Source organism: Colletotrichum aenigma (assembly GCF_013390185.1).
Source record: "Colletotrichum aenigma strain Cg56 chromosome Unknown KSG_Cg56_contig09, whole genome shotgun sequence".
Lineage (NCBI taxonomy): Eukaryota > Fungi > Ascomycota > Sordariomycetes > Glomerellales > Glomerellaceae > Colletotrichum > Colletotrichum aenigma.
In genome coordinates, this window is record NW_023500915.1 from 58,152 (window position 1) to 82,067 (window position 23,916).

Below are 23,916 nucleotides of genomic sequence, written 5' to 3' on the forward strand. Positions count from 1 at the left end.
TTCAGAGCAAGCTCCAGCAATGTAATGAGTAATTAATAAAAAGGAAGCTCTGAAATGATCAGCTGCCACCTACAGCAGCACGCGCTCGCGACTGCAAGTGTGAGGCGTTACTTGTGATTTACTCTTGCGCCGAGGAAACGAGGCTAGATGGTCTCATTTTTATTCAATATCTGCTTTCGTAGTCCATCTATTCGAGCCTTGACCGTGCACATGAGTGTTGTATCATGATTATCCATCCTAATTAATAAAAAGGAAGCTCTGAAATGATCAGCTGCCACCTACAGCAGCACGCGCTCGCGACTGCAAGTGTGAGGCGTTACTTGTGATTTACTCTTGCGCCGAGGAAACGAGGCTAGATGGTCTCATTTTTATTCAATATCTGCTTTCGTAGTCCATCTATTCGAGCCTTGACCGTGCACATGAGTGTTGTATCATGATTATCCATCCTCTCCATAGATAACATACGTCCAAATGCCCCGTTTCTCCTGCTTTCAGACCTTGGCTGGTTTCCAACCCACCAGCGCAACCCTGGCGGCGATAAACATCGCCAAGCCAATGACGCAGCTTATACCCCCAAAGATCTTGGTGTTTTGGAACGAACCGTTGCTACTGCTGACGATGGCACCGCCAATTGGCGAGCCGGTTAGAGCCGCAATTGCGGCAACTGAGAACGCAGACCCGGTTCGTACCCCAATATCTTGAATAGGTGAAATGTGTCCAATAAGTACGGGAGTCAGACCGATACCAGCTCCAGACGCCACCCCAAACAGCGCCGCAAAAACAATAGTGGCTGCGGTTCCCGAAGCCGGTATCCAGAGGGCTAGGATGAGGACCGTTGTGAAAAAACTCATAGTGATCATGACGTTAAAGTGACCAACCTTATCAGCGAGAGCGTTAGGGACTGTTCGTCCAATAATACTGCGAGAACATGTTAGGTACGTCTAATTCTGTTGAGAAATAGCTTACCTAGCGCCGTTCAGGATGACAACGAGATATTGAGCTAAACTTCCAGACACGCCGGTTGCGCGAGCTTCAACCACGATGAACGTAATTGGAATGAACATGCCCCCTGATGATGCGATTGAATTCAGCATAGCAAAACTATATAAAGCCGTGTATGGGAGACTCACAGTAAAAGAAGTAGATAGCGGCAGTGAGGAGCCCAAAGGGCAGCTCTCGGAGGGGCTGGACGAAAGCTTTTAGGTGGAGCGGGCGCTTAGTAGGTGGGATGCGGGACTTGACGGTGAGATTGGCCCAGACCAGTAACGCCAGAATGAGAAAGGCGCACACCCTCATAGACCAGCCGAAGCCAATCTGTGGGATCAGATGGACTAGCATAATAGGGAATATCACGCCTCCGATAGAAGAACCGCAGACGGTAAGGCCCATAGCAGCGCCGCGTTTCTGGAAAAACCACGTTGAGACCTGAGAAGAGAAATCGAATTAGCCGCGAGTCACATGTGACGGGAGTTCAGATGTGAATAATGTAACCACTTACACATGTAAAAGCAGGATAGAACACCATAGAAGCACCAATTGCCGAGCAGACTGCTTGGCTTAGAAGAATCTGATAGTATGTTTCTGATATACTGGCCATCATCAAGCCAAAGACATGGAAAAATGTGCCCACAGCAAGGGGAATCGCGGGACCGTAGTCATCGATTATCTTGCCGACGAAGATCCCGCTAAAGATCATGAAGAAAACTACACGAGAAAGGTGGAGTTAGTAAGTCGGATGCTTGGAAGAAGTTGTCCGGGAATGAAGCCTTATCGAGCTTACTCTGCAGGGCGGGAATCCAGGCAATGTCGGATGGTGTGTAGTCGCGCAACTGGTGCGTTTGATAGTAGTTCTGGAAGATGCCGACGCAGTTTACCCAACCAAAGGATACGAAGAGGCACGCCGACGCCCCGGAGACGGTGAGCCACGCCTTGGCGCCACCCTCCGGGAACGACTTATCGAGCCCGGTATGGCTGGCCGATTCGGGGAGCGCATCGGTCTCGTCATCGCTGGTGCTGGGCGCCTGAGGGGCAATCTTTTTCGTTTCCGACATGCTTTCCAATATTGCTAGAAAACCATTCAAGGGCGTTGATGAAAGTAATGAAAGTCGACAAAGTACGGCGCAACGGAGAGAGCGATGAAACATGGAAAGAGATTCATTCTCAACAGCTCTCAATTTTGGGGGTCGGGTAAGGAAAATACAGGTAAGCCGGGGGTGGGGAGGGGGAAACCTGAGAAGGGACTTTTGACCGACGGAAGATGAGCGCGAAATGAATAGCCCGAAGTACGAGAAATGCCGATTGGATGCTGTCTGCAGGCAACGATGACGGTGGATCATGGCCCATCAGCCCAGGCAGACAACAAGCGACTGCGCCACTTTGACCTCTCGGAATCCGAAATAGATGTCGGGTCCCGATCGGTCCATTGGGGGCCAAGGGGTTTCTTCCGATCTGAACGTTGATCGGACGATTCTTTTGTGGACTGGCAGATTTGATCTTTGGGACATGTTGTCGGCTCGGCGGTAGACTGTAGAGAGGATGCTTGGAGAAATCAGTGACTTTTTAGTATATATGAAGTGTGAAGAAGACGTTTACAAGTCCTCATTCAACCCTCAGCTTCATCAAACAATACAACAAACGCCATCATATCTTTTCATCATGTCTGTTCCTTCCAGCTGTACTGTTCTTATCGTCGGCGGCGGCCCAGCCGGTTCTTACGCAGCGGCTGCTTTGGCCCGTGAAGGTATCGATGCCGTCGTTCTTGAGGGCGATAAGTTTCCCAGGTAGGTAGTCTCGACATCATTCACGGTTCCCTCGGCACATATAATTCAATGTTGGTGCTGATTGTCAAACCAAAGATACCATATCGGAGAGAGCATGCTCCCATCTGTTCGCCACTTTCTGAGGTTTATTGATCTTGACTCCACCTTCGACAGCTATGGTTTCCGCGTCAAGGTGAGTTTGTAAAATCTATTCAAGTTGAATGCGTCGAGACTGACAAGCTTACAGAAAGGAGCGACTTTCAAGCTTAACCACTCTCTTCCTGATGTTTGTGAGTCTGCCTTGGATCCATCTAGACGCAGGCGTAGAAACTGACTTTCAACTACAAAGATACCGATTTCGTTGCTGCTGGAGGTCCAGAGGGCTACGCTTGGAATGTCGTTCGCTCGGAGGCCGACGAGCTCCTCTTCCGCCACGCTGGCAAGAGTGGCGCCCAAATCTTCGACGGTGTCAAGGTCAGCTCGCTAGAATTCCAGCCTCTGGATATCGCCGAGCAGGTTCTCGCTGATGCCGAGTTGCCGAACCCCGGCAGGCCGGTCTCCGCAACCTGGACGCGTAAGGAGGACGGGACCTCGGGCGTTATCAACTTCCAGTACCTGATCGATGCTAGTGGCCGCCAGGGTCTGATGAGCACAAAGTATCTGAAGAATCGCAAGTACAACGAGGGCCACGGTCTGAAGAACATCGCCACCTGGGGCTACTGGGAAAATGCCGGCACATACGGGGTCGGGACCCATCGTGAGGGCTCGCCGTATTTCGAAGCTCTGGAAGGTACTTCTCGGCTCTTTGGCCCATCCTCATGCTACCCCTTTGCTAATCTTCTTTCTTTTCCGCAGATGCCAGCGGCTGGGTATGGTTCATCCCTCTTCACAACGGCACCACTTCCGTCGGTGTCGTCATGAACCAAGGGGTCTCTGTTCAGAAGAAGAGGGAGAAGGACCTAGACAGCAAGGGCCTCTACCTGGAGTCTCTCGAACTTACGCCCAACTTGAAGAAGCTGCTGGATGGAGCGAAGCTGGTGTCTGAAACCAAGTCAGCCTCGGACTGGTCTTACAGCGCTCCAGCCTATGCCAGTCCCTACGTCCGCATGGCCGGCGATGCCGCCTGCTTCATCGACCCGTTCTTCTCTTCGGGCGTGCATCTCGCCTTGGCAGGTGGCCTTTCTGCCGCTGTGACGGTGGCTGCCTCCATCCGCGGCCAGGTCACCGAGGTCGGCGCCGCAAGCTGGCACTCGAACAAGGTTGCGGAGGGGTACACGCGCTTCCTGCTCGTCGTCTCCAGCGCTCTGAAGCAGATCAAGGCGCAAGACCAGCCTGTCCTGACAGACTGGGATGAGAAGACCTTTGACAGAGCCTTCAACCACTTCAGACCCAGTACGTGACGGCCCTCGTTGACGAGATTTGTGTTGGTATGCTAACTTGCCGTAAACAGTCATCCAGGGTTCCGTCGACGTGACTGGTAAACTATCCCAAGAAGAGGTATCCAAGACGGTCGACTTCTGCTTCCACGCTTTCGTGCCCGTCCCTCTCGCCGAGAAGGAGGCCGTTCTTGAGAAGATGGAGCAGCTTGGCATCAGCGACCCCAATGTCTCCGACGACAAGTTCAACCAGGGCGTCGCCGAGCTTCAAGGTCTGCTCTCGCCGGAGCAGATGCGTATCATGCACACCATCAGGGCGCGACAGATGCTCCGGTCGGAAGACACCCTCAACATCGACAACTTCGGCACCGATGTCATCAACGGCCTTTCCCCCAATCTGGTCAGGGGCGATCTCGGCTTGGTCGAGGCGCGGAAGATTGCGCAGGCCGCCCAAAGTGACGTTCTGGCTCTGATGAGTGGCGAGGAGAAGGCCGCGGCGTCGAAGGACAAGGTCGATGGCCCTACGAATGACGATACCAATGGCGATTCGATCGATACCGCCAATGGACATTCAGATGGTCATTCGGAAGACCACGTCAACGGTGCAAATGCGGTTCACACCCATCTGGATCCTCTCGCTGGAACCACCGACGGCTTGGGGGACGAAGCCACCAGAATTCGACTCCAAGATACTCTTCACGGCGTTGCCGAGGACATGGAGAGCCCTCACGATACTATGCTTCGCATGTTCAACTCGGTCAGCTCTTCCCTATCTGTGCCATTTCTGTGCACACATGTGAACCAAGCTAACGATTTCCACAGTCACTCGAAATTGCCGTGGTGAAGTCAGCTATTGATCTCGGTCTTTTCCGGTCTCTTTCCGAAAATGCATCCCCGCTCAGCGTCGATAGTCTCGCCGCTCGGACAGGGGCCGACCCTCGTCTACTCTCACGTCTCCTTCGCTACCTGGCATCCATCAGGATGGTAAAGGAGACTGGTAAAGACCACTTCACGGCCAACCACGCCAGCAAAGCCTTCTCCGATCCGCGCATTGAGGGCGCCATGAACTATACGTGAGACTTGCCAGATCACGCCCCCAGTGAAAGGCCGACGACTCTGACTAATGTATGACTTGAACAGATTCCACATCGGCGGCCCCTCCTACCAGGCTCTCCCCGGTTTTCTCAAGGAGCACAAGTACCAAAACCACACCGGTGGTCGGTTCGCTTGGCACAAGGGTGCCAATACGGACCTTGACTTCTTCCCGTGGGCTCAGCAGCACCCTGAGGCGCTGAACTGGTTCCAGCAGCTCATGAGCGTGCCACGTGACGGTGACTGGCTCGATGTGGTACCCCCGGCCTCTCTTGCCACAGTCGAGGCCGACCGTCCGGTCCTCGTCGATGTCGGAGGTGGCTTTGGCCATCAGTGTGCGCGCCTGGTGGCCCGTTACCCGGAGCTTCGGGGCCGCGTTATCTTGCAAGACCGCGAGGAAACTGTGCTGACTGCTCCTCGGATTGAGGGCGTCGAGGCTAAGGCTCACGACTTCTTCGGGCCTCAGACGACCAAAGGTAAGCGTTTCTCCATGACGAACATCCCCGAATCCTCTCCCGTTTCTTATGGACCCCCCTTGCTGACACGGGGGAAACAGGAGCGCGGTTCTACTACCTCCGCACGGTGCTGCACGACTGGGAGGACGCCGAGGCGATCCAGATCTTGCGAAACCTGGTGCCAGCCATGGAGCCCGACTCCCAGATTCTGATCGACGAGATGGTGCTACCCAACACGGGCACGCACTGGTGGTCGGCATGTCTCGATCTGCACATGTACACCATGCTCGGAGCCATGGAACGTAGCTACGACCAGTGGGCTTACCTGTTGGACGCGGCAGGCTTGAAAATGATCGAGGTCAAGACATACAGCCCGGTGATGAGGCACTCTGTCATCGTGGCCGCACCCAAATAGACGACGCAGCAGCGGATGCTCTTGGTGTACTCTTGGGTCTCGGTGGAGGCATATGTGGCGTTTGAAGGCAGCATATGTATATGCAGTTGCCGAGAAATAAGTAGTAAATATGTAGAACGATTGTTTCGCCTTTCTAAGTCAATACCTCATGCACGTGGAGTGAGTCTATTCAACTTCAATTATCTCCAAAAAAGTATGCTCTGTTTTCAGGCATAATTGTTATTACCAAGTCCATCTCAGGCAATTTTGCTCGAACCCTGAGGAATGCTTGACCTAGGCTCAGTTTTATATGAGGATCCTTTCGTGTGCGTTCTTCTCTACTCACCTCATGTTCATTCCAAATTCGTATCCCTAAGGTACGTGAACTTGAGTGGGCATAACGAGATTGCTGTCTACCTTGAGCCTGATGTCTAGTGATTCGTCACCGACACGATGGTCTTGGCTCATTCGGCGCCTTCAAATCAAAGGCAATTTGAACACTCGAAACGACCTAGACACGATCGAATCATCCAACACATGCAAGCAAGCCGTCTACATGTATTTAACACCGACGATTTTACAGTACATGTCCTTCGTTCTAATGCACCCTCCATAACAGACCTGATTATCCTCATTCCTTTGCTTCTTCCCAGCTGGCATAATCATCGAAGTAACGATCATGGATCCTCTTTGCGTAGTCGACCAACACCGGGTAGGCTTGAATGACCTCACGCGTATCCGGAGCACTAAAAGCAGAGAGTCAGATTGGATAAGGGCGTTTCTTCGAGGAGATTCACGAGACGGCAACGGGGACAGTAAAGAAAGTTGACTCGAAAGGCATGGCACTAATTGCTGGTGTGGGTGGTGGTACTTACGCATCGCACACGAGACCGGCTGCAATGAAGCCGAAGACAGTTGCATCCGCCTCGGTGGGCTCGGCGCCCCCCTGGAGCCAGAAAGGCGTCGTGACATTCGGAGCCGTCAGGCGTGCTTCGGCTAGGAGAGCGTTGATGTTGTCCCAAACTGCGCGCCGGAGGGTGGCCAGCTCTTCTGTGGAAAACCGGCCGGTTCCTTGGCCATACAGAGTGCGAGTAACTCCACGATAGGCAAGTAGGCCGACGAGGAGCTGAACAGGATAGGGAAGGGCAGCGAGCACCTTGTTGCGCATAGTTTCATAATTTTCATGCCAGCGTTCGTGGTTCTGGGGTAGCCGTAAGTCAGCGGCCTCTGTCTGGATCATCTCGCAAACAGCCGGCAATGGAGCGACCGCATTGGCCGCTGGTGTGGTGTGCTTGCCCATGCTAACTTTGATTGATGGGAGAAAGAAGACGAATGACGAACCTGGAAGAAATACAGCTTATCCTCCAAAAGGGCTTGGACAGCTAGATCGTGGGCGCGTCCTACCGGTGGCAGATCTGCGTTGAGGTCATCGCAGGCGCCGTCGTTGACGAGCTGCTTCGTGATGGCGGAAGAGTCGCCCATGGTGACAGGGCCCTGCGAACCATCGTACGTGATGTCAACATACGGGATCTTGCCGCGCGGGGCCTTGCCGAGGGAGCCTTGCTCAATGCGGTAGCGCAGACCGGCGAAGCGGAGACGAGCCTCAAGCTTGGTGACAAACGGCGACCAGACATAGTTGTTGGTGGCAGCGAAGCCGCGGTAGACCACGAGGGTCGGCGGAACCTTGAGCGAGGGAGCCATGGCGACGGAAACGCGTGCTGCGATGACGAGGGTGCGGGCGCTGCCAAGGTGATGATACAAGACAACAAGACGGCGGTGCAGTCAACTCCCTTTTTAAGCGACGTTGGTCGTTGGTCGTTGGTGGGTGGTTGTGGCCAGCTGGGGCTGAGAGGTGAGGGGATGGATGAATGAATGGAAGTGAGACTGTGAGACTGCGGGGGTGAGGTCGGAGTCTGAGCAATGGGACTTTGGGAGAAGGGACTGTTTGCCTATGTAGGGCAAGATCTGCGTGGACCCCAAATTGTTTGATGAGGCTGAGGTGCAGATCGGGCTATTCCTGACTGGCTCGTTTACGACCGGGCCGGGATCCCGGCCTCGGCTACAGGACCCACTGTTGACGGATGCGATCCCCGGTCCATGGCCCCACCAGGCCGCGCACCCCCGCACCCCAACATCACCAGCTCAGCCTGCCGTAAGGGGGAGGTTATCTAGCCACTTGCCCCTGAATGGCAAACAGAAATCACCTCACACTGTCCTCATACATTTTTGTTATTGAGACAACTAGTTGCTCCCAACGCCGAACTTGTCTCAGAACTACTCAGAACTTGGTAGGCCACAGAATGATTAAGAACAAAAATCCGCCACTGCCACATCCATCATCCGTGGAAGAGTGCCGATCATACGAGGGGGCTGACTCGGTGAGCCTCTCTGTGCCGCACTATTCAGTCTGCAGGAGACAGGTTGCCGCCCTATCCATGGTACGCTGTAGCCTGGACCTCAATCCGACTGCGATTGGGGCCATGACTGCTTCCGACAGCATGTCATCCGATTCACTACTGTAACGCCGGCTGAACTGCACCGTCAGGTTGGCCACCCGATGGAGCTCCTCCGTGACCCGAGCCAGGTGATCACCGGGTGGACATGACGCTTCGACGGTACCCAGCCTGGAGAGTGCCGCATCCAGAATGTCCAGGATCACGGTGCACACGGTTGCAGCAACCATGGCCACGTCTTGACGGCTCGAGCATGGACAGATGAGGATGCGAGAGAGGTTGCTAATCGAGTCACCAAACGGACCGAACAGTTGCGTCAACGACAACGACGATGCCTCAAAAGCCTGCTGCTGATCCGAGAGTGTCTCTAGCAGCTGAAGGGCAAGTGAAGCGCAGTCTTGAGCGACGTTGTCATGATCTACGCGTTGTTGGCTTTGGTCTCGGCGAAGCAGATGGTCGTCGGGAGCATTTCCCGCTTGCTGTTCAGGCGGGTAGAGGCCTGAAGACGATGAGCAAGAAGAAATTGGTGCTTGGTCACGGGTATTCCAACCGCGGGAAAGAGATGCATTGACATCACCGTCGTTGCTCCATGTTGCTGCGCCTGATCCTGCGCTTCTCCAGGAATGCTCTCGTCGTGGAGCACCGGGCCGTTGGTGGCTGGTCCCAGACACGGATCCCAGTGTCTCCACAGCTGGTGTGACATCGTCCGGCGAAAAGTCTCTGGGTTTTCTTTTGGTTCCATACGCAGATGCTGCTTTTGCACGATCCTCGTTTGTAGATCTGCTGCAGTTACCGCGAGACCTTCCTGCTCGTCGAGCCGGGCTGTAGAAACATCGACGCCCCGATTTGACGCATCGAAGACAGCTCGGCTTCTCTTTGCTGCATTTCACCTTGAACGCCGAACAAGCGTCGCACGAGTCCTTCAACTTGGCCCTGCAAGACGGTGCCGGTGGAGGGCTCAGCATGGTGCCTGTGATTGCGGGTGGATGGGGTTCGATATGTGGAAAGGTCTCGGAAGGAAATTCGAAGCAAAGAATGTCACTAGAACCCTGGGGAAGCCCTCGAGGGAGAATACGGACGTAGTGATCGCCCCAGAATAACTACTCGGACGTGCATCTGTCTGCAAGTTTCCGACGACACGGTCTTATACTGCAAGAATATGTATCCTTGGCCCAGAGTGCTCCTCAACCACTACCCATGTCCAGTCTGCGTGGGCGTTGGTTGGCATGTCCATGACAGCCCACAACTTGCAGGGAACATGAAGCCACCTACTTCCATGGTATGTTTGGTAGGACCGGATATCCTCAAAGGAAGCCTGGAAGGGGCCTTGGGTCCTTCGCCTAACGATTTTTGGCAGAGTCCTGAGGGACTTTCGGTAGGGCTTAGTCTGAGTCAGACTTCGGTGAAGCTGGTGATCCTCCCCCTGATCTCCAATTCAGGTCAGGGTGGGGGTCAGGCCCATCTCTCGGTTGGCTCGCTTGCTTCTCGTTTAATAAGAGTCATGATTGGCTGCGCCTTCGCCCCTGATATCTAGACATATATCTAGACATGCAGCTGTACCTTGGCCTGTTGGGCTTGTGGGGCTTGAAGGACCTCTCGACAGGGGCTTGTCGGGGGCCAATCCCACAATGTCACGCCATCTCAATAAGCGCTGCATGTTGGTCCATTGCGATTGCGAAAAGCCAACTCCGTCAATAATTCTGCCTAAAAAAGGTACGCAGCTAGGTAGCCATACAAATCCATAATGCTTGTCTGGCCTTCCCGCCACCCACCTGTTGGCACTCACGCCTCTTGTTGGTGGTGGCTGCGTTCCAGCTGGTACCATATTCGACCAATACCCTCAGTGTGCCCTGTTCTGCGTTGGCGCTTCATTTAAGAAACGTTGCCGCTTCTCGGGGCTTTCTTGGCTCCCGGCTTGGCTGTCAGAACACTGGACAGAATCCTTCGACGACGTAAGACCATGAGTTGCTGGAACTGTAACCAGGACCTCCATCTAGCCGACTACAATACGGCGTTTGACGGGTCGAGTCCTGACGAACCTCGACGACCGAATTATTCTCCAAGCACCCAACAACCGCAATTCACCGACTCCAGTCACACGCATGGCCACCAATTCGATTTATCATCCTGCGACGGCGACGATTGGATCCCCCCAAGCCTGCAAAATAACATTACTCACTTTGAAGAAGATATTGAGCCTTCACTACGGTTTCTATACCCCATAGATCTCAACCATCATTCAACATCGTATTGTGGAGCGCCAGAAAGCGAAGAATTCGACGTTCACTCGAACAAAGGCGTCAATGGCGGCCAACCCGAACTATCATACAGTTTGACACCGTTTTCGCCAGCACAGACTCCTGCGCCGTCTCGGGCTGTTCGCAACACCCCGAACACCCACGCCTTCTCATGCGCGAACCCTGACTCCAAGTCGTGCTTCAAGTCTGCAGTGTGGGCTGTTCAGGGACTTCACAGTTCTTGGCCTGGTCACAATTGCGTCTCCAATCGAGTTGTTGAGCCTCCGAGTCACCCCCCTCCACCACGTCTCGCGGGTGCCGTCCTAGCGGCAACTCGGACAGCAGCGCGAACCATATCAAGCATCCTCAAATGCTCGTTCTGTTGCAGACACCTGGCTCTGCAGATGCTCATCTCGGTCATCTGTGATAAGGTGATTGTTTGGGGCGACGCCATTTTGAATGCCTCTTCTTCTGCCGATGCTACGACAAACCTCGCGGCCATCGACAGGGAGGCATACAGACATCAGGCCGCCCAGAAGGGCCAGAGAGAGCAGATTGGAATGCAGTCCGTGAGCATCGGCGGCTACTCGCTTGAAGAGGGACCACTTGCCACTCGCGTGCGGGCATGCCTTGTTTTTGACGACTTGGAACTGGTTAGTGCGTCTGTTGAGCAGTTGCTACATCGTAGTCCAAAGGACAATTGTCAAAGAGACGTCTCGCCAGCCAACAAGGTCGAGACTGCTTTGGACGACGCGGTACATCACCGTCTTAAAAGCTTGCTCCACGGAAAGCTGCAGGAGGCTATTACTAAGACAAAGCGTATACTGCATGACGTATAACATGAAGAAGATATTCTGATAACGTCAGCTTATTATATTATTAATCAGGTAAATTCATAAATGGTTAAGGATCTAGCTTCCAAGGCTTATGTCCTGTAGCAACGATTATTGATTGCGGACCTCGCACTGGAGCCACGTAGAGTTCCTCTACTTTTGCCATCGTGCGCCTTTTCGCTATTTTGCGAGTGATGTGGACTTATCTAGAAAAGAAAAAAAAAAGCAAATAGAAATACGTCCCAGCTCTTTCACGAACTTCTCAACCACTGCCCTCTTCTAAGGAGTCCATGGAATTTCAAAAACCTCGACATGTGGGTGATTGGGGTCTAGTGTTCCATCAGGCTTCAGCCGCAAGTTGTCGACTTCTTGCATCAGATCCCTGATTTTCAAGGGCAGCATCTGACATCCTGGTGAGACGTTTGGGGAATTGGCTCCATTCCAATGGCTATGGGTGTCAGATTGAACGCTGGCGAGTGCTGCTCTTATTAATAAGCACACCAGTATGTAAACCTATCCCCACAGACAAGGCGCTTTCCATGACAGAGTAATTTTGCCCAAGCATAAGCCTCAACAGGATTTTTACAATACACATGACGATTCTTACCCCCTTACACTAACGTATTCAACATGTCCAGCCTGTCAGGCAGAAGACACTTCGATAACATGCTTCACTTCGGCCCGTTATGTCTCAGGATTATTAGAACGCAGGCTGTGATTACCCATGTTTCACCGCAACCTCATGCTTATTCCAGCTGCAAGGGCGGATGATTGTACGATCAGTTCCAAAGTTTAGCTAAGTAGGGCGATGGGAGGCCCGGACTTTTGGTTTTCTTTACACAGCTTTCAAATGTGGAAGTTTCGTCAACGGAAGAACTCGATGAGTTAACTACTTCCCAGCCAAAAATGTGCTACTGATGGATTCAGAGGCTAAGGAAGCAGGGTCAACCAACATGCTTCTTAAACTATCGTAATCTTTTACATTATTCCAATTCCACCGTCTCAGTTTAAAGGTAAACAATAAACCTCCAAGGTTAATTCATCTATCCACCTAGGAAACTTCTGAACAGAATATAGTAGTTATGCGTATATAACTCCAAACTATGCCTTATCATCTCTAAGAGGCATAAAGTCGCAGAGGTTTTGAAATATCTAATGGAAATAATGATAACCTGTAGGTAGAGACTACTCGCTAAGGTGGAACTATCTGTAGAAGCAGACAACTAGTCTATCTAGCCCCTCTCCTCTAGAAATAGACTTCAACTTATGAAATTAATCAATCTAATAGAGAGGTAAACATTTAGCAACGGTCTTACTACTTAAAGCCTACATACTAAATAACTATTAGTCTAATGTTACGACCCGTTGGGCTTAGCTACCAACACAACCCCGCCAGGCTCTCGGCGGCTAACGTGGGATGTCAGGCCCACATTGCATAACCGAGTCAAGCATCTCGACTATGCATCGGCTATTGTTTCCTAACCCAAATATGGCTTATTTGCATCTGTTTCATGTAGTGTAGCACATCTCGATGGATCTGGCCAACTGGCCACTTATCCTTTACAACAACATAGTCAATTCAATGAAGACAGTTATGCTGTTACTCGCTGGTAGCCACGCTGTCGCCCTGACAGTTATGAGCCCAGTTGATTTCTGGTAACTGGCTCTTGATCGCGAGATTCATTAAGATCAATTCAAGAAGTACGCCAAAAGATAGGCATAGCGATCAGGATCGTTACAGCCCTATATCCTAAATGGCAGCAAAGTACAGCCAGCAAAAGCGACGGCAAAGACTGTCCCTATTGTCCAGAGTCAACTGGGCGTAGAACATAAAAGTCCTCCATCTATGAGGCATATTTCACAGACGAAATCCGCAATATCAGGCGGAAAAGACCAATCTAAGCGACGCCGAATAAGACCGGCCGACCCTGCAGAACAACTACAAGCAACTGCTTGTTAAGAATCACTATCAGAGGATCTATTAAGTCCTATGAGATTATCCTAAACAAGCTTAAGCAAAGCTATCGCTATGGACACCTCAAAGACAGCTCAGCGCTTATGGAGCGACGCAGATTAGGTTAAATGGTTCAACCTTCTGAAGATGACAGCCTTATTTCATGAGGTCTGGCCATATGTTGATCCAGATGGAGAGCAGGTTCTCACTGAACTATAAATTAACCTTCCACCAGACGATGCAGAGAATTATGACAGGTTACTGAAGGTTGCTGTATTTCGCCACTAAGATGTAACTAGGATTCATGGCAACAGAAAGAAAGGGATCATTAAAGTAGTCAAATAGATCACTTCTACAGTCGACTCAGTCTATCTCAACTAAGTCGCAAGCTAAGAGACTGTCAGAGGCATAGTAGTTGCCCTGAAAGGCTAACTGAGCCCTAATAGTTACGCCAGATAACAGCAAGTCCTTCACAGATATAACATCTATCGCAGAACGATCAAGAGGACTCGTCTTACTGAATAGCTTATTATCTACCAGGAGATTATAGAGGAGGCAGCCTCAGCAGGAGTCCCAGCGCTTACAGACTTAACCACCTAAGTGGCAGACTTCCTGAACATGGTTAAGGAGATTGCCTTAGAATACTACACTGGAGCCTCGTTCAACTTCTCTAAGAACACTACCTAGGCTCAGATAAATCAGGCAACCCAGCCTCCCCAGGTTCCAGCTGGAGTCACCCAGGCTTATTAGTTCAGACAGTGGGTTCGTACGTTCAACCCAGACTGGCTTACTGCAAGCAAACCTCCAGTCAGTTCAACCAGCTTTGCAACCTGGCAAGGGGAAAATGAGGATAACAACTCCTCATCCTCACAGAACAACAGTTCAAAGAAGAAGGAGAAAAGGAAGCCAGATTGCCCAGCCTGTTTTGGACAGCAAAAACACTATATTGTTGACTGCTGGCATATGAATCCAGCTAAGAGACATTCTCACTACGATCCAGAGAAGGATTCAAATAATAAAGCTATTGAGGCAGGCAGGAAATTCCTTAAAGACCATCCCAGAATATAAGAGAGACTAGATAAAGTCCTCAAGGAGGGATTATCAGGATCATCCTCAACTAACTGGAGACAAAGGTCTAGGTCACAATCTAGAGAAAGGAGCAACAACACTTTATATGTTAGCCACTCAGATGATGCTTCTATTATGTTATCAGCAGATTTATCTTCAGACTTATCCTTCTATACTGTAGATTTATCCCTCCTATCACCATCTAGCTTTACTTCAGGTTTCTGCCTTAAGGATAGTGTTATTATTAACTGTAGAACAGCTTTCTACGTCTGTAACAATATTACCAGAATAAAGGATCTTAACTACACTTAGCAGAAGGCTATCCTCACAGGTAGAGGAGCAGTTTAGGCTGTCGCAAGAGGTACTATAGTAGTCCGCCCTAATATGGGGGGCAAGGGGAAGAAGGGGATTAGAGTCAGAGATATATAGTACACACCTGACTACCCTGTGACGCTTATAGCCACAGAGCCACTCAGGAAGAAGGGTCTCTTCTTCACTTCTAAACACCTAGGGATAGAAAACTCTCAGGGAGAATTACTATTCAAGACCCCTCATCAGTATGGGCAATACCTTCTTAAGTATTATGCTCCACAGGCAATAGAGACTCCACTGCTATCTAAGCAAGTTACCTTTCAGCCTACAGGTTAGGATAAAGAAGAAACATCCTTTTTAGGATTTAAGAAGTCCTCAGACCCTGTTATATCTAAGGCTGAGGCCTGGCTATAGCATGAAAGACTAGGCCACCTAGGTGCCAGAGGACTGGAAGAACTTGTCAAGAACTCATTAGGGATCTATCTCACAGGTATCACTAAAGATGAGTGTGCAGCCTGTTCAACAGCAAAGGCAATGAGGAGAGTTTCCAGAAGACCTCCAGATCATAGGCTAACTGCCCCAGGCGACTATATTGTTGTCAACTTCTTCGCTATAAGCAATATATATAATGGCGAGAAGTATGCGCTCATTATGGGAGATAGATAGTCCCGCTTCAATTAGATCTGAACACTGCAAACCCAGAAGGAAGGTCTTGATGCTATACAGAGGCTTATAACCCTTCTTAAAAGGCAATACTATATCACAGTTCAGGTTATAAGACTTGACTGGGAGACAGCACTCCAGAATGCCTTCAACTTATAGGCAGCTATAGAAGGAATCCTAGTTGAAAGATCAGCAGATTACACTGGTGCCCAGAACCCAGCAGAGAGGCTTAGAGGAATGTTGTTTATGATCGCAAGAGCCTTAAGATTTCAGTCAAGATTCCCAGAGTCTATAGCCCTAGAACTTATCAGAGCTGCAGTATATCTCTGCAATAGGATAGGACATAAGATCCTTAGCTGGAAGACCCCTGAAGGGATGATCAACAAATAGCTTAACCAACAGCCAGGCTCAACGCATCAAAGGTTAGAGAAGCCTCAACTTGGACATCTCAAGAGATACAGCTGCAGAGCCTATCCCCTCACCAAGGAATATAAGAGAGGTGAGCAGAAGTCAAATAAGACTCTGCCAAGGGCTTATATTGGCTATCTGTGTGGGTATGACAGCACTTCTATCTATAGGATCTGGGTACCAGCCCTAAACAAGGTCCTCCGAACAAGAGATGTCATATTTGACGAGAAGATTGTGTACGACCCTAGTACGGAGGATACCAGTCTTCTTCATCGTCAAGAACTTCAGTTCCAGTTCGAGGAACTAGAGGTCGCCTTTCCGGATTCTCAGGCAGAAGACTTACCTATAGACTCTGTCTTATGGGATGGAGATGAACTCCTCCATAAAGCATCTAAGCATACCTATCTTTTACAGAAGGACAGCAGTACAGATGGACCCAGCAACATGCCAACTCCACAACAGTCTCTAGGACCAGAAGAGACTGATCCTGGTCCATCTGAGGGGGTGCAAGAACAACAAGAACAACAAGAACAACAAGAACAACAAGAACAACAAGAACAACAAGAACAACAAGAACAACAAGAACAACAAGAACAACAAGAACAACAAGAACAACAAGAACAACAAGAACAACGCCAATCATCACCAGAGTCTGCTCAAGCTTTCACTCCACCAACCCCAGAGTCAGCAGAACAGGCAACTATCACTATTAAACCTGAGATCATTATATCTCTGTTGCCTTCTCCACAGCCTACCGCTATCACGCCAGATCCAACTTAAGGATCAACAGCAAGACAAGGTCGCCCTATAGGTAGCAGAAACAACAATATCTACAACAGGGAAACACCAATTGGTCAGGTGAACCGCCAGCCTCCTAACGCCACCAGATCTTCAGGAAGGCGCCGAAACCAAAGAGAATCATCTGGTATATCTAACTTCACCCTGTCAACCAACACAAGCAAAGATAAGGACACTATGGACGCCTCTGCCTATGATCTTAGCATTATATACAGGAAGGATCTTCCTCCTGAGCCAACCATATATGCTGAAGCCAAACAACACTAATACTGGCCAAAATAGCTAGCAGCAATAAATGTTAAGAATAAGATAGTGTGGGAAAAGGGCACTTTTGAAGCTATCAGACTTAAGGATGTGGATCAAGAGGAGCATAAGATTCTTCCCCTCAGATAGGTGTTCATATATAAATTCGATAAGCATGGACGACTGCTTAAGTTTAAAGCAAGGATCTGTGTTAGAGGAGATCTCCAACCTATGAATAGAATAGAGACCTATGCCTCTACCCTTGCTGGAAGATTATTCAGAAGTCTTATAGCTGTTATAGCAAGGTTTAACCTGGATATAATTCAGCTTAACGCTGTAAATACTTTCACTAATGCTAATCTAGATAAGATTGTCTATATATAGTTTCCACCAGGCTTTAACTGTTCAGGCTACTGCCTCATACTTCGCAAGGCTCTCTATAGGCTAAGAAGAAGTCCACTACTATAGCAGAAGAGTCTTAAGACCACTCTTATGCTTTTAGGAGTCACACCTCTAGATGAGGATAACTGCATCTTTATCAGCAGACATCTAGTTATCTTCATCTTTATGGACGATATTACAACTGCTTATCGATCTAGAGATAAAGCAGAAGTAAGGAAGCTTATTAATAGTCTTAAATCTAAGTATAAGATAAAAGAGATAGGAGAACTCAACATCTTCCTAGGCGTTCAAATCACTAGAGACCAAAGGCAAAAGAAGCTTTAGCTATGCCTGGATAACTATATCACTAAGATCTGTGATGAATTCAAAGTTGACAGAGGGAGGAGAGGTCCTATGACACCTATAGGATCTGATAAGCTTATCCTAAACCTAGGTTAAGCCTCACCCTAAGAAATTCATCACTATTAACGTATATCTGGATTAATTAACTATGCTGCTATCATAGCAAGACCAGACATCTGTTACACTTCATCCAGACTTTCAGAGTTCAGCATAAACCCTTCCCACCAGCATCAGCAAGCAGCCAACAGTTGTCTCAGCTATCTCTGGAACACTAGATACTTCACTATTAAGTTCAACTGTGAAGGCAAAGGCACACTCTTCTATGCCTCAGATGCTTTATTTGCAGATGATATAGTCACTAGAAAGAGTACTAAGGGATATATGATGATGCTCTTTAGAGGTCCTATTGCATGGAAGTCTTCTAAGCAGCGAAGAGTTGTTACATCTAGCACTGAAGCAGAGCTTGTGGCCCTCACTCAGGCTACAAAAGAATACCTAGCTACCACACGTCTAGTCAAGGAACTTCAACTTAAACTTAATAACGACTTCAAGATGTAATGCGACAATCAGCAGACTCTCAGATTGCTTACAGCTGAGAGACCTTAAGCAATAAGCAAACTTCATCACATCAACATTAATAACCTATAGTTACGACAGGAACTTCGTACTAATATCATTAAGTACGAGTGGGTTAAGACTAATGAGATGGTTGCAGATAGAACCACGAAGGCTTTGCCACCTCAGAAACACAGTTTATTCCTAGCTCAGCTTGGGATGACAGATGTTCAGAGATACATCGAAACTGCAGATCCCACAGTATAAAAGGGTGTCACTCTCAGATCTATTCAACTGGAAAGTCAGAGACCTATTATACTGTCTTCTTAAGGGGTTATCAGCAGGCTGAAAACACTACTAACAACAACAGATTCAACATCACAAACTTCATAATCGTTTATACTGATTTCTATCTTTTGAGTACATAGAATACTGATAGTTGAAAAGCTCTCTATTCAGGGAACAGCCGCTCTTTTTATACTGATCTATTCTTCGATCACAGCAAAACGGGCATAACGGCCACTCTTTTAGTTATGTCGTATAGCAGAGATTCATCCCATTTTGGAATCATCTCTGAGGGGGTGTGTCAGGCCCACATTGCATAACCAAGTCAAGCATCTCAACTATGCATCGGCTATTGTTTCCTAACCCAAATATGGCTTATTTGCATCTGTTTCATGTAGTGTAGCACATCTCGATGGATCTGGCCAACTGGCCACTTATCCTTTACAACAACATAGTCAATTCAATGAAGACAGTTATGCCGTTACTCGCTGGTAGCCACGCTGTCGCCCTGACATGGGACATATGTGACCCAGTGACACAAGGATGATCAGGGATCCTCGGAACGGAAGAACTATGGGCAGGTCACGTGACCTCGGGAATAGCACGGACAAGGACGGCCGCAGGACAATATGTTCAATATGTGAGATATTCCAACTATTCTGGAATATGTGGGATATCTGAGATATTCAACATAGGCAGCCTGAAGGAATAGTTTAGGACTTATATATAGGATGTACTTAAGCCTGGCTTAGGGACAGACTTCCATAGCTCTTCAGCAATCAATCTTATATTCATCCCTCGGCTACTTTCAGCATATCTTACACTGCGAATATCTTGTTAGGCTTATGACTGATCACCACAACCCTTCAGACTCTGATCTACTCAGAATGACCCCAGAGACCTTCTGACGATAAGTTACTGTTTATTAGTGTCATCCCTCAGCTTCTGTTAGCAGACCCTACTATTGGATTAGCTGACCGTAACATCTAACGTCTATATACTAAGACTATTATAGTCTCTTAAGTTGTAGTAATAGGACTAGCAAACTATATAGATATATTGTTTCTTTATGTTTTATACTATTTTTATCCCTTTAGTATTGAATACGCTTTAAAGGTGGTTAGAGATGTTAGGTGTTACGGTCAGCTATCCGACAGTAGGGTCTGCTAACAGAAGCTGGGGATTGATACGTTCTAACAGTACACTAGGTCGTGGTCGTAGGTCGTAGTTCGTAGGCTGTAGTAGATCGGGTCTTCAGAGGCCAAGGTGATCAGTCTTAGACTTAATAAGGGATTTGCAGTGAAGGTAAGCTGAGAGTATCCATGAGGATGAATACTAAGTTGATTGCTGAAGAGCTATAGAAGTCTGACCATAAGCTAGGCTCAGGGTCATACTATATACCAGTCTACCTGTGGGGTGTGTTTCTTTATACCTTGAGTTGAACTGGATCATTCTGATCCTGAATGATCTTTTGGCCCCCAAGTCGTGTTCGATCATATTGATCCCAAATGATCGTTATCTTATCGTCACATGATGTGTACTATAGTTCTTCTGTATCCGAGAGAGTCCCCTGTTGTTCCCATGATCCTGCAGTACAAATGTCTTGTCCTAGCCGCCCGATGCCCAAGTGGGTCGTTTAGCTGTTACTCCTGCATAACGGGTCGTAACACTAGGGACCAGGCTGCTGGACAGACACTTCAGGACGCAAAAAGAAGAAAAACATACAACAACTGGCGTTCGCCGGTCGTCACCAACCCGACTACTACTCCAACCCTCACTGGCTTATCTATGGGAGAGCGGACGGGATCCCGAGTTCTCCAATGGGTATGGTCGTATGTGAGAGGAAATGCCCTCAATCTCATTGATGTAGCACGCAGGCCAAGGTCCCGTACGCGGACGGCCGAGTTCGCGAAAGCCTCGTCCTACAATAGAGCACGCACGACGGGCTCCTTAAGCTTAGCGGCTCAATCCTAGGATATCAATTGCGCCAGGTGAATCATCTCTGCAATATGAGCTGCTTTGTATTTGAACTCGAAGTGCAAATCAGACGAAAGTCGGACGTGGCCAAGTCCTAGCTATTGACACCTCGACCTGCCAACTTCGACTCCAAGTCAGGAGCTGGGCGAGGCTGCAACCTTTTTGGTAAATCTGTTGGAATCGGAATATGTCTTTATCAATTTTGCTGCCTGCAGTTTGGATATGCTACGCTTTGGCTGATGGATTGTCCAAGGCACCTCAACGTCACTGCCGGAAGATTCAAGTAGACGAAGAAAGATATTTATTTACTGCCATCGAAGTTAATGAGCAAATAGGCTCGTCAAGATCCTCAGCGCCAAAGTTCTCGCCCGCATTTCTCCCTTTTGTAACACATGTCTTGGCTAACCCGCCTTTCGAATTAAAACATCACGCTCAAAGTCCGATTTATTCGAAGCTGCCGCCTAATCAAGACGCCTTTTCTTGGTCTCATTCTGGATCGTCTTTGACACGCTCTTGTGGCAGCTGATGCGTGCGTCAGGGAAGGTTTGACGAAGGCTGTCCTCGAAGTCTTTGACCTTTACAAATGAAAGCCCATTCTCGCAGCCTATATCAAACGAGACCCAAGTGAATGCCTCCTGTTCGTAGGCAGGCTGTGCAGTAAACTTGGGTTTGTCGGAGTCGGGTTTGTCGGAGTCGGGTTTGTCGGAGTCGAAGGCGGGGACCTTGCTCTTGGATTCTTCGGGAGATGCAATGCTTGCGCGGATGGGTGTGATGTCGGGCTCAGCGTCTGGTATGTGATGTCAGTGAGGATGGCTGAGGATGGGAAATCAGAGAGAAGACTGACCGATCTCGGACTTGATAGCTTTGGGCGTGGACGAGGCATCGCCGGCTGTGTTGCTTGCGGCATCCGGTGCGGAATCTAGAGCAGGAGCCATGATCCAGGCCTGATTCGGACGATCTTGGGAGACGGTTGGGAGAATTGAACAGGCCAGGCAAGATCGTTGGAAGCTGAAGAAGGAGGCTCGCTGTGGCAGATGGCGACGAGAGGCTGACTGGAGGAGAAGAAGTTGGAAGGGAAGAAGATTTGAGGGTGGACAAGGTTCAGAGGAAGGTATGGTCACTGGTCACGTTCGAGGACACTGGGAAGGTGCCCCTGAGAGAGACGCAGCTTCTGCAAAAGAAGCAGAAGGTTAGGCAGGCAGTTTCTCGGTGTACCTCGAGGGAGAATGTATCGTAGGAAGGAGCCAGTCCGTCCCAGACAGCTCTTGCCTACGCCATCATTACTTCTGAAAGATCTCATTGCATAGGCGACCTCTGGTTCGATCATCAATTGCATCTACCCTCGTATCACGGCTTGCCTGTGCGACTTTGCGCCGTCGCGCTTGACTGTGGCCTCATTCTTAGAGTCTTTCATCGGGACAGCCTGCATTGGTTTTCGTCACAGCCATTTCCCTGGCCCGTCCCCACTGTCAGTTGGATGAAGGCTTTTCTGGGTCTTGCAGATCTCACTGGATCATAACAGGTGCAGTGCCATCGAGCCAGCAGTCATTCTCAAGAACGAGTGCTGGCCAAGAAGCCGCTTCGCCGTGGCCGAACAACAATTCCCGAACTGGGTGCAGACAGTGGTAATTGTTATTGAAAGAAGTCAGTCGAATTAACTACATTCACATCTCATGCCCTCTCTATAGCATGATATGCGCCACACCTAGTGTCGCGAATACATTCGTCGTGGTAATGCGTCCCTCACTTTCATTCCCTATTGTCCTCTTTTTTACGAGCCAGTCGACAAGAGAATCAACCGCCGAATCACAACCATTCCCAACCAGAAATGCCTCAAATACCCCCTGAACATCGTCACTACTCTTAACGCGGGGTAGATAATGACGCGGACCGCCCAGCCTCCGTACCGCATCGTCAAAAAGCCCAGGCTCATGGAGCGTAAAGTATGCTATAAGAGAAATGACAAGACGTCCAGTCTGGCATCCATGCTTTTGGCCCTCCGGCAGACGTTCCTTGCGCCCTCCCTCGCTGAGATCACGTGAGCAGAAAGGCAGCCCTGTCGGAGCCCAGCAAGTATAACAAGCCACTCGTGGCGGAAAGCCGAACCTTTTTTTCAGAAGATCACTTAAGCGATTGACCGACTCTGATCCTTTTGCCAGTGGGCATCCCTTCTTTGGGTGCTCGTCGCTGCTGAGAGGGATGTTGGGGTCGGTTCGCGAAGATGTGTAGCAGTACAGACATCTTGGTCGGGCTTTCTCTGGGTTGAAAAGGAAACAAGCGTGGTTAGAAACATCCAAGGCGTCTCACCGCGTTACACTACTCAAGGTTGAGTGTGTTTGGTTGCCGTCAGTACCAGAGTCAGGTCTTGCTCGCTTTCGACAAGATTGAGGTGTCAGGGACGGTGCACTAGCACTTGCTTGGAGTGTTTGGTATTCTGTGATCGACGACCCTCCCTTTTCGGTGTTTTCGGGAGGCAGATTGTTTCGGACAGTCAAGTTGAAAGTTTGACAGTGCTTTTGCATGCAAAGGTCGCAAAGTGCAGGTCCGTATTGCTCGAGACACGTTGGAACTTCGATACCAATGAGATATTTGGTCAGGTCCTTGCGTCGGCAACTGCCTCGAAAGAAATTGAACAATGCTGGGTGAGATGTTTCCATTCCACCCACACTGTCTGATAGATGGATGCTCGTGATACGAGCTGGGCCATCAGGCTCAATCTGCAGTGTCAAGGGTATCGCGCACTTAGGATTGTCGTAGTTGATGACGAGCGACACGTCTTGAAGGTCGAGTGCCGTCATTTGTTGTGAAGAAGCGAAAATGGTCTGCTTTTGGGAAGTGCGCCATGCATGGAGTCTGCGGCGTCGTTCTTCTATAGGGTCTGCCGAGTCAAAATAATGACACCCGTATTCATCAGCCAAGGCGATGGCCTGAGAATTACTTGCGGTCAGAACGACAGCAAGCTGCCTCCCTTGAGCTTCTTTTGTAGCGGAAGATTTGGCTGCAGCATCGATTGCCGCGTGAAAGTGATTGAGAGCGGTTGAAAGGCATTGTCGCATCAGAAAATCGCTTTGGCTCTCCACCGCGCTATAAACCGTCTTCCAGTTGTTTGTTGGAAGACGAATGCAGTCAGAGTCGGCTTTGACATCGTATTGTCTGCAGAACCCAACAACTGCTGATGGGGGCAGAAGGCGTGTTATGAGGACCCTTGTCAATCGGCAGCGGCGGTCAAGGTAAATCTCAAGGGCGGCTATCAATCCAAATTGACCGTACTCGGATTGACCGTAATGACAGCCGAACGTCGGGTAGGAGA

General features: G+C 49.5%; 4 protein-coding genes across 4 annotated transcripts; 1 reads left to right on the forward strand and 3 right to left on the reverse strand.

Annotated features, from left to right (window-relative positions):
- Nucleotides 1–491: 491 nt before the first annotated feature.
- On the reverse strand, nt 492–2,051 carry asaE-2 (MFS transporter asaE; the record flags this gene model as incomplete). The annotated part of the gene is made up of 5 exons (XM_037327994.1): nt 492–918; nt 967–1,069; nt 1,131–1,425; nt 1,499–1,704; nt 1,781–2,051. 5 exons carry the CDS (start codon nt 2,049–2,051, stop codon nt 492–494), a joined length of 1,302 nt encoding a protein of 433 aa, XP_037173437.1.
- A 4,656-nt stretch (nt 2,052–6,707) lies between these two features.
- CGCA056_v012751 (Failed axon connections-like protein) lies at nt 6,708–7,777 on the reverse strand (the record flags this gene model as incomplete). The annotated part of the gene is made up of 3 exons (XM_037327995.1): nt 6,708–6,822; nt 6,952–7,277; nt 7,418–7,777. The coding sequence occupies 3 exons, from the start codon at nt 7,775–7,777 to the stop codon at nt 6,708–6,710; spliced, it is 801 nt and encodes a 266-aa protein (XP_037173439.1).
- Nucleotides 7,778–15,435: 7,658 nt separating this feature from the next.
- CGCA056_v012752 (uncharacterized protein) lies at nt 15,436–16,815 on the forward strand (the record flags this gene model as incomplete). Its single annotated transcript, XM_037327996.1, has 4 exons — nt 15,436–15,439; nt 15,517–15,571; nt 16,175–16,358; nt 16,474–16,815. The coding sequence occupies 4 exons, from the start codon at nt 15,436–15,438 to the stop codon at nt 16,813–16,815; spliced, it is 585 nt and encodes a 194-aa protein (XP_037173441.1).
- Nucleotides 16,816–21,067: 4,252 nt separating this feature from the next.
- On the reverse strand, nt 21,068–21,541 carry CGCA056_v012753 (uncharacterized protein; the record flags this gene model as incomplete). Its single annotated transcript, XM_037327997.1, has 2 exons — nt 21,068–21,393; nt 21,451–21,541. The coding sequence occupies 2 exons, from the start codon at nt 21,539–21,541 to the stop codon at nt 21,068–21,070; spliced, it is 417 nt and encodes a 138-aa protein (XP_037173443.1).
- Between the last annotated feature and the right edge of the window lie 2,375 nt (nt 21,542–23,916).